The 10,909-nt window shown below is 35.9% G+C and overlaps 1 protein-coding gene across 1 annotated transcript in view; it reads right to left on the minus strand.

Annotated features, from left to right (window-relative positions):
* Positions 1 to 2,141: 2,141 nt before the first annotated feature.
* Positions 2,142 to 10,909, minus strand: part of LOC110093497 (probable transcription-associated protein 1) — a 17,723-nt gene continuing 8,955 nt past the window's right edge. The window contains exons 6-9 of the mRNA XM_020818404.2: positions 6,230 to 6,325; positions 5,807 to 5,869; positions 5,627 to 5,686; positions 2,142 to 2,242 (exon numbers count right to left, since the gene is read on the minus strand). Coding sequence (XP_020674063.2) covers positions 2,153 to 2,242; positions 5,627 to 5,686; positions 5,807 to 5,869; positions 6,230 to 6,325 — 309 coding nt within the window. The 3' untranslated portion in view covers positions 2,142 to 2,152. The remainder of the gene's footprint in view (positions 2,243 to 5,626; positions 5,687 to 5,806; positions 5,870 to 6,229; positions 6,326 to 10,909) is intronic.

Below are 10,909 nucleotides of genomic sequence, written 5' to 3' on the forward strand. Positions count from 1 at the left end.
CTCTATTCGATTTTTGCCATGCTGCCTATATCCCATATGATCCTCATTTCAGCATCTGTCCTGTTCTAGTTGCCCTAACTTTACTTTACATAAAAAATATATTGTAATATTAAATAATATTTTTTATCTAAAGCCTAAATTCTCTCTTGATCCCTCGTCCTCTCTCCTCTCCATCTCTCCTCTCCATCTCTCACACACTCTCAAACCTAAAACTCCCACATAACCTCGTCACACTCGATAGCAGCTACCACTCCCTCCCTCTCCCTCAATATTTCTCTTTCAATCCTTTCTATTTCTCCATTATTCCATATCCATCTACTTTCTCCCTCTAAAAAAAGAAAGAGTAAGCTTTCCAAAAAAATGAAAGGAGAAATATATATATATAGTAATTTGTGCTTTCATTTTCATTGAAATCTCATCGTCAAAAATTTTCTTCCTCGCACTTGCAAAGGTAAAAATGCAAGAAAATAATTGCAAGAATTTTAGAATTCATATGCATTGGAACAAATATATATATATAGTAATTTGTGCTTTCATTTTCATTGAAATCTCATCGCCAAAAATTTTGTTCCTCGCACTTGCAAAGGTAAAAATGCAAGAAAATAATTGCAAGAATTTTATAATTCATATGCATTGGAACAAATTTAAGTATCATGTGTATTGTTCCAATATGACGGAAAAAGTCATAAATAAGAACTCGTGCATGCTGTTCCAACACCACGGAAAAATCTTCTGTATTTTATTGTGCAGTTAACAAAGGTCTATGAATATCCAAAATATCTACCATGTGTGTTGCTCCAACACGACGAGGATAATGCAAAACTACATACTCATGCTTGTTGTTCCAATCCAGCTAGGAAATCCATATCTAATTTTGTGTAAAGTATTGAAGGCCTAGCATTTTTTTTTTTAAGCGTAGTGGGTATGAAAACCCCGAGCTGTTCTGTCCTAGATATCAATCATGTACGCTTTTTTAAGTATTATGGAAAGGCCAAACACTCCTCAGATATGCCATATATGCAGAAGAGACATCGTAGAATTGCCAAAATTTCTAGTAAACAAACTTGAAATGAACAAACCTAAAATGACCTTCTGAACACAATAACACAACTAAAATTACAAAATAATATTACATGGACACTCAAAATGATGTACAAGTCGTATTGAAAGAACTGCAAGAATCAAAACTGAATAGAAAATTGGTCATAAATGGACAACAGAGGAATCGGCAACTCACCAACAAGCATAAGCATAACTTCCAATGGACTATCCAGAACACAAAAAAAAAATATGAATAACAACTACATAGGAAAATTATGACCAAATGAGGGTTTTTTTTTAAGGCAAAAGAACAATCCCTAAAGCCAACTAAATACAAGCAAACAAAAATATGTTCAACACACAAAAAAGTTAGAATTAGAAAACAAGTGCCAACAAATTTACAACACTTATTTACAAGCAACCAAAAGGCATTCTTTGATTCAAAAATGAAAATGATGCATGCAGTCCAAATTAAAAAATATTCACATATATGATCAAAATTTGGGTAATTTTTCAAATCATGTGCATGCATATGATACTGCTGTCAGACTCAAACACAATATCTCCAAGAGCGCGCAAATGCAATGTGCAATACACCGGAATACATACAAGAACACCATGTAAGGAATCAAAAACATGTAAATGCAATAAAGAGTAAAAAGTTCTATTCTAATTTTAACCAAGTCTTTCATAGAACTACTTTTTCATGAGCAATATTAAATGCATTTCTTCTGTTGATCTAATTAATCATAATCACCGTTACTTATTCATTTAATCCTAAGTACTTAGCACTTCTTCAAGTCATTCAACTGCCAGTAAAGAGTTAATAAAAGTGCAGTATCAACATATAAGACAGAACATAACTACGCAAACTTGTAGAGCATTTTCCATCATATTTCCTTAAAATCTGCTCTCCTAGGGTTTCAAATCCAGCCTATAAGACTTCTTCCAAACATTAAAATTAGTAAGTTTTTATATTCCTATATATTACAAGCAGAAATGAAATGCTAAAAGAAATAACAATGTGAACACTGAAAAGAAAGATAAAACATTTAAAACAAATGTGGTTTTAAAAAAAATTAGCAATAGTAGCAAGCCTATTTTCAAAGTATCAGGAAGAACTCATGGTTACCTGCATTGGAACTTCAAGTTTCAACCTTAAGATGGAGCGCTCTTTGCCTTCCTCGCCTTCTTCTACTAGCTATTTAATTGGGAATTTAAACAAGATGTCAGAACAATAAGAATTATTACGGTAAACATAAAAAAGCAGAATTGAAACGATTTTCTTTGGTAGCAGCAGTGTAGTCGATCCGGAGAAGTTAAATTATTTCTCATGTTATCCATCTATTGTCAAACTTTAGTTGTTCCATTAAACAAAATTCAATCGCAAAAGAGTTATTCAATATGCTTTGAATTAGTCATAAAATAAATTTGTAGTCTAAAAGTCCCGTCAGCTTCTAAGTTAAATTTGAAACTAAACTAGTAAAACAACTACTAATTTGCTAGGTCATTCATATAAGGCTTTAGAGATGCCTATTAACTGTCTAATAAAGTAGTTCATTGTTGACTTATCTGCTTAAATGAAGCATATGCATAATAAATCCTTTAGCTAGACAAAAAAAGACCAGTGTTATGAAAAGTGACCAGGCAGAAGGATAAGATAGCGCATTACTAGATAGGGCTAGTTCCAAATTCCAACATGAAGATTATCATTATAAGGAGTGTATCAATAGGTGAGGTTCGTTTTACCGGCCATCTCGTTTATTCTTGTTTAATTATTTGCAGCCGCACTACTAGGAACTTGCTAGGAGCTTTATGTTATTGGGCATTGGTTTGAGTTGAGTTGAGTTGGGTTGAGTTTTGTTCTTAGTGTTTGGTTTGGAATTTTGTAGTTTTGGAGTTTGAGTTTGGGTCAGTTGGACCGTTGTACTCCAGATGATTTTAGTGTAACCATTTATATTTAATTAATTAAAAAAAGTATTCATCATTTTTTAAAATTAATTAATTAATCAATTAATTAAAAGATATTTTAAATTGATTAATCAATTAATTAATTGATTAACTAATTGAGAGAAAATTAAAATAATTTTTTTTATTTAACCAGTCAGGTGGATGAGTGGCTTTACCCTTAGAGAGAGCATATGAAATGAGCATATACGTGAAAAGGTTGGAGTACAGCCAGTGGAAGATAGGATTAGAGAGAGTCGCCTTAGATAGTTTGGTCACATAAATGGCAGCCTTCCGATGACCCGATTAGGAAAGTAGAGGTATTGGATTTAACTTTTGTTAAGAAATGTAGAGGTAGATCTAAAAAGACTTGGTTAGAAAATATTAGAAATGATCTTTTTTATTAGATTTAAACGAGAATATGACTTTTAACAGGACACAATGGACAAAAATGATTCATATAATCGACCCCACGTAGTGGGACAAAGATTTGATGTTGTTGTTGTTGTTGTTGCTCCATTAAATTAATAGAAATTGAATTTTGGATCAATTTCTATTATTTAATTTAAAAAATTATTTTTATTTACTTATTCTCAATTTGCTCTCCAAAAGCTCTCTTTTTCTTTCTTTTTTTTAGAAAAATCCGACTACTCACCTCCCTGTGGGCAAATTATTAGGTCCGGTCACAGGACGTAGAGATACGTCCGGACACCAATAAAATATTATTTTAAGTCAAGCGCGTCAAAAGCGCAGGTAAAGCATAGGCAAACCGCAGTCAAAGCGCACCTAAAGCGTAGGTAAAGCGCAGTTAAAGCACAGGTAAAGCGCAGTCAAAGCACACCTAAAGCACAGTCAAAAAGCACAGTCAAAGCGCACTTCACGTGGCAAGTTTTAATTGGATGTCTGAACCTATTTTTATGTCCGATGACCGGACCTAATAATTTGCCCTCCCTGTGAGAGGAGGTTGGGAGTCACTTGCCTTTGGTTCTTCTCATATGGATCAAAGATACAATGGTGCTAGGTCTTCCGATTAAAATCATGTCTAGATCAAAGATACGATGACGCGGGATCTTGATATTGGCGGTACCTATTTCTTAATATTTTATTTATTTATTTATATATTTTAGTATTTTATTTTATTACATAAAGCTTTTTTTAAATTCCAATAACCTCCCTGTGTCGCCTCCCCGCAAAGGGAGGTTGGGACAACACTTGTTGTTGATTCTTCTTGCTCAGATCAAAGATACGACTGTGCGAGGTCTTCAAATTACAAATCATCCCACCAAGATCAAAGATACAACCGCACAGGGTCTTCAAGTTAAAAATGATCCTGCCCGGATAAAAGATCAACGGCATGAGATCTTAGAAATCAGCAAATACCTTTTTATTTTTTGTAAAAATAATTTTTTTTTAATTATACAGCAATCTATTTTAATTATTTATCCCAATGCAGTAAGTTGGAATGGTCATGCATGCACAAGGCAGCTTAAACTGCTATTATGAAGTAGATCGTATGAAAACTAAGTGGTGTTTCACTTTGAGTGATAGTCCCGAAGAATTGAGGCAGATCACGGGAGTACTCACGGATCAAAACACTGTACTTGTGAATTGAAGGGGATGAAGGCACGTGCAAATTTATGCAGGTTGATGTATGCAGGCAGATCATGGCATTTATCGGCATTTACCAAGGTTGACATTTCATTCTTCTTTGGAATGGTTAGTTAAAAAATACAAAATCCAAAATAGAAACACTGGGTCATTCTAAGAATTCTCAAGTACATGAAAAAACTTCCTAAAAAAGGGTTACTATATACTAAAATTGAGCAACCAAATATTAAAACTTTCTCAGATGCCGATTAAGTGGAGCAATTGAAAACAGGAAGTCAACCAATATTGTATTTTTGTTTATGGTAATCTAGTAATCTAAAAAAAGTAAGAGACAAATTATTGTGAATACATCAAATGTTGAATTTGAGTGCATAACTATAGCTCACTCTACATGAGAAACAATGCAGTTAGAAACTCTTTTGGAAGAGCTCATTTTTCTCATTACTCAACCCATGAACATTATATTGTAACAATCAAATAGTTATTTAAATTGCCAGAATTAATATTTTATATAAACAAACATGTTGAAGTTGTTTATCATTTCATACAAAATTTTATTTTTTTCAGGAAAATTGTTACTCTTGTTTTTTCCCGGAAAAATTGTTGCTCATGTTTTCATTTCAGAATAAGAGGATATCTTACCAAAGCTTAAGGTCACCTATAGCTTGAGGGTGAGTTGGTGTATGACAGTATTAGGTAGGTCTCTAGCATTGGGAGTGTTATATTAGCGAGAAATAATTTTATCTCCTAATAATTGAGGATATTCTTCTTTTTTTGGTTTCCTTTATGTATTCTTTTGTATGCCAATATATAGGCTCCCAAAGTCAATCAACAATACAATAAAGAGATTTTCCTCATGCACATGACAATGTTAAACAGCATAACTTAAAGCATGAAAGAATAAACAAAAAACAAACACAGCTTAACATTAAAATATAGTAGTTAAATGCAGAAGATTAGCATTACAAATCAAAATAAAGCAACTTAACAAAAGTTCTCTAAAAAAAAGTTTTAAAATAAAATAACTTACCTGAGGAACAATGCGCTTCAAAGTGCCAAATTTTCCTACAAAAGCATCCAAAATGCGGCCCTGGAGATGAGGCAATATCCGAATGAACATCTTTATTAATTGATGTTTGGAGCTGGGAACCACAAATGGGATATGGTACATAAACACGATCCAAAAATAATGAACCTTTAGTAGCCATACCAGTAGAACACGAGCATCATCCATAGTTTGTTGGTCAACGCCTTTCTCATATATAGGCTCCACCTAAGGAAAACAACCATCATATTTTCAAGTAAAAACACCTGAATGCAAGAAAAAATATCGTAGAAGTAATTCTTTTCATAATGTAGGTCCCTAATAATGCGGTAGTTTATCAATGTATCTATTCAAATAAATATGGATGCAGAAACAGTACAAAAAACATTGCAAAAATACAGACAAATATTTAAAATGACAAATACTAGCAAAATGATAAATGGAATCTGGCACACAGCAGAAGACAAGACCCTAATATCAACAACTACACAAAACTGAAGAAGTTGCCACCATAAAATGAATTTTACGTAAATGCAAATATTTTCAGCTTGAATACAATTCCTCGGTATGAACAGAGCTAAGCCTTACCAGATTCAACATCAGACGAGCACAGGTTGTATGTACAACAATGGTCAAGGATGAATCGTGCATGTTCCTTGAGAACAAGTAGATAATACAGGACAACTGCATGAGACATGAAAGTGCAAAAAGTTATGAAACTCGCACGTAGTGTGCAGTAACAAATAATATTATGGCAAGACCAGGCCATAAGTAAAATTTTAAACAAAAGAAAGGCAGAAACAGGAACAGGATGAAGTTTTTCAAATTTGTTATCAAACAACCGAAATTTAAAAGTGACCTTAACAGGCATAAAAAACATTCTGTAAATCAAATATCCAAATGACATATGCAAAATAAAGAAATTAAAAATACGGTCAATACGAAACTATGAGCCAGACTAGAATATGATGCACAATACATTGTTTTGATACCATGAGAACATTTACTTTGTGAACCGGTATTGTAGGTTCAGTTGTAGTAAAATTCATTATCAATAACATGACATACTTCAAGCATCATAAAGCATCCCAAAATGCAAAAATGATAACGTATCGTCCACTGAGTTACTATGCAAATCAGGACTTCAGATCCACCAAAAAATTCAACACCAGCAATGATACAAATATTTTCAGCTTGGATACAGTCATATATATAAATACTAGCATGAGAGTAATGCTTGAAACACAAACCATGATGCTGAAAGCACCCTCTTTAAAAATGTTATTTGGCAAATTATGACGTCCTTCAAATTCGATGAATAAATTAATGTCCTAAATTAGTTCCGATACAAACTTAAGATAGGAAATTCAACTGAGATGAAAATCAAGGATTTACTTGTATAGGACAACAAATATACTTAGAAGAGGAAAGTGATGAGTATCCAATGGCATTGCCCCTAGGTAATATGAACATGAATATCATGCCAAGAAGGAATATAGGAGAAACAAACTTATTGACGGTTTAGGTGCAATCACTTGATCAATCATGAACACAAATTGCATGTTTTTATACTATTTTAACCAAATGATCATGAATTGCATGGTATAAAGGATCATCTGAAGTTTTTTTGCTTTAATTGCAGCTTTCCCCACAAATTTAAAATCCTGAAGTCTCCTGTCAACCAGGATTAAACACCAATTTAAACTTCCCAGTTGCCTCTAAAGAAAACCTCTCCAGGATGTAGACCCTTCATTACATCATCAGCATACGGACGATGAAAATTTATCAATGTGGCCTCAATAAATACCTAGGATCCCTATTGAAGCCCATAAGTCCCATGATGAATGCAAGTACGAATAAGGCCATCACAAAAAAGGTGAACGTAGTAGCATAGAAATAATATGGATTATACAAGTTATGAGCAAGAATTTACATTAAATGAACAAATTTTGTTATCTACATTTAACTGAAATTGCATATTTACTGTAAACTCTTTGAGCACTGGGCCTCCAAAAAAAAATCTCTAAATATACCCAAAGGATTATGGGATTGAGCAATTGAGCTCCGAATCTTCACATACTGAACATCGTTTCTGTTTTTTTAATTAACCACAAAGAGTTTAAATAGACTTAGGTATGAATGTTCATACAATTTCAAACGATTTCTGAAGTTGATGAATTGGATATCTTCTCCCACATTCACATTCCTTCAAGTAAGGAGATACTATAAATGAGTATTCATTCCACTGCTTGCATATACTATTTGTGCATTTTTTCACTTTTTTTTTAACCAAATATATTGAAAAAGAAAAAAAAAAGGATACACGTAGAGAAACAGGCTTGTGGGAGGAAAGACTTGCACTTCCCAAAGACAAAAAGGGAAGGGGTACAACTAGAAAAGCACCCAAAACCAAGCCGCAGACAAAAAAAAATAAAGAAACCCCTCAAGTGATAATGAGGACATCTTCATTGGTTTGTATTATGCAACAAAACTCAATACAAACCAATGAAAAAAGGTCAATCATTAAGAACTTGAGGGGACCAAGTTCCCGCCTATGAAATCTGTTGAAGTCTTCTTCCTCTTCTTAGGGGAGATGGCCAAAGCACTGAGAGGCCCAAGTCAGAGGAGTTCTCTATCAAATCGAGACTTGGAGACTTTTGGTGGTTGCTTGAGAAAGTTCACAATCCTATTAGAAGTTTCTTTCATTTACTGTAACTTATCGGCCGAGAATTGGATAGGAGGTTCGGCTAGAGAACGAGTGCCTTGTTCTTTAGGAGGCCGTGGTTTACCTTTCCTTCTCCGGGCGACAAGGTTCCAAGCTCCAAGGGAGGAGTCATCCTTTTCCTCACTTAGAATGGGTTCTTCAACAACTTTATTCTTCGTCTCAAGAGGAAAAACGGGTGCGTGGGGGACATCCTCTGATTTGGCATACACCTTGGTTGGCGGCGACGACTGCAGTGGGGAATGAGGCCCACGGGTTTGAGCCTTAGATAGACAAGCTCCTTTGGCATGACCAATGTAACCACAATCGAAGCAAAAAATTGTAAGCCCTTCATATTCGACTATTTGAAAAAATTGTCCTTGGAGCCCATTGATCCATACCCCACCTTGAAGCTTTTGAGAGAGATCAATCCTAACACAAATTCTTGCATAAGATGATCTTCCCCAAGTACTCGTATGTGAGTCAATCCACAGAGGTTCCCCAAGCATATTGGCAAGTCGAGTCATGTTATTTGTATCCCAATACATGAGAGGAAGCCGTGGCAAACGAATCTAAATGGGTGAATGGAGACCTTGAAGGGAGTTAGGAGAGAAGTTGGGAGTCCATCTGTCCATTCCAATGATGTTGCCGGCAATAATCCAAGGCCCACTCATTAAAACTGCATTCCTAACATCAATGCTTTGGAAAATGCAAATGAAAGAATTTGGCGCGATGGTAATAATTTGGAAGTCTCCAAAGTGGTACCAACGTCGTTTGAGTTCACTGAGAAGATAAGGGAAGGCGTTTGCCAAGATGCTTAGCCACAAGCGCTCGATCAAGCATGGCCAAATTAGCTTAAACGGCATTCCTCTCTGGTTCAATGGAAACACCATCCGAGGCAATAAATGTCTCTCGACTCATCTTGTCTAAAGGAACAAATTGAAGTTTGTTCCAAGCAAAAGGACCACGGGATAAGCCTCCAGCATCCGTAGAATGGGCCTGTACGGGCTGTTTTGGAAAAAAATCAGATCCCTAGGCTCTTGGGGCATTTCCGCAAACATCTTATGGGCGCGAACCTGTATCAAAGGGCTAAGAAGATGATGGATAATGGGAAATATCACACCTAGGGCTAGGAGAAACCATTCCACACATGACTGCACTCGAGCTACAAACCAAACTATCAAACCCCTCTGTATTAGGAGAAGAATCATCACACGGGATTGAAGTGACAAAAGGGTGCACTTGGGAGGAAGCAGGCTGTATGCGATCAAGCTACACAGGAGGCATAATCTCTAACGGCGGCTCAGGGTTTTGGGCGGACACAGGAGTTTCCGACAAGTGTAGGTCGTCCTCCATGTCAGTATTAGAGTCAAAAAGGCCTTCCGACTCTTCCATCTCATTCTCCGATCCATCCTCTATGTCTGATTCATTCTTGCTGGAGGCATCAGACTCTTGCGAACAATCCAACCGCTCAGGTTGGATGGTAACGCCAAGCTGTTCAGGGCTAGCACGACTAATAGGAGGTGCTGACTTCCCGAAAGGAGAAGAGATCCTGCCACTTCCCACATCAGGTGTTGGACTTAGCGGGTACGGCTGCTGCACCGACTGGCAGTCATCCTCCTTGCCCCGCCGGATGATGGCCTGAGTTCTCGCAACAACCTCATTCCAAGAGTCCCTAGTAACTGTGTCCCGCACCTTCGAAGAAGGGTTGGAGCTGCTCTCCGGCTTAGGCACCGGGGTGTGCTTGGAATACGACGCCTCCGCCTCGCCGTCGGGGGCAACCAAATGCCAGTAGTTACATTGTTGTCGGTTTCCTTGCCAGCCGCCTCCCCTACCACCATTTGGAGGAGGTGACCTAATGCCACCTCCTCTAGCCATCCAAGAGCCTCTCTCTCTCTCTAAAACACTCTAGAGAGAGAAAGAAAAAGGGGGAGATATATTATTTGTGCATTACTTTCACTGATAATATTCAACAATCAGTTCAAGGTTTCATTTGACATTGTGATCACATTTTCTCTCAATTCAACCGGTTTAATATCGTGTTAAAGGAAAATCTAATATCAATGATGAGAAGTCCAAAATTGTCTATGCATTTTTTTTAACTCTTCAAAATTAATCCCATCGTTAGAGTTGTTGTGTTAATATATGTTGCACCAATACGGATACGGCGATATGGATACGACACGATACGGATACGGGACACGCCAATCCTTAAAAATACAGGATACGGATACGGCGCGGATACGGCATTATAATATATAAATAATACATAAAAATTAAGAAATTAATCAAAGTGTAATATTTGAAATGACAAAGAAATTGAAATAAAAGTAAGCATTAAATATTTAAATGTCTAGTACATCAACAAAAACAAGAAGATAAATTGTCCATCACATGAAATTTCAACTATTCAATAGAAGGAATGATAGGATTAGCTTCTTCAGTGGTTTGTCTTTGAGTTTCTATATCATCTTCAATAAATATCATAGCTTCTAATTCAGGCTCATCAAGTGAAAGGTTAGCAATTTCTAATATTCCCATATCCTCAAGAGATTCAAATCCATCTC

The sequence above is a fragment of the Dendrobium catenatum genome, unplaced genomic scaffold (genome assembly GCF_001605985.2).
Source record: "Dendrobium catenatum unplaced genomic scaffold, ASM160598v2 fragScaff_scaffold_527, whole genome shotgun sequence".
In the NCBI taxonomy this organism is placed as follows: Eukaryota; Viridiplantae; Streptophyta; class Magnoliopsida; order Asparagales; family Orchidaceae; genus Dendrobium; species Dendrobium catenatum.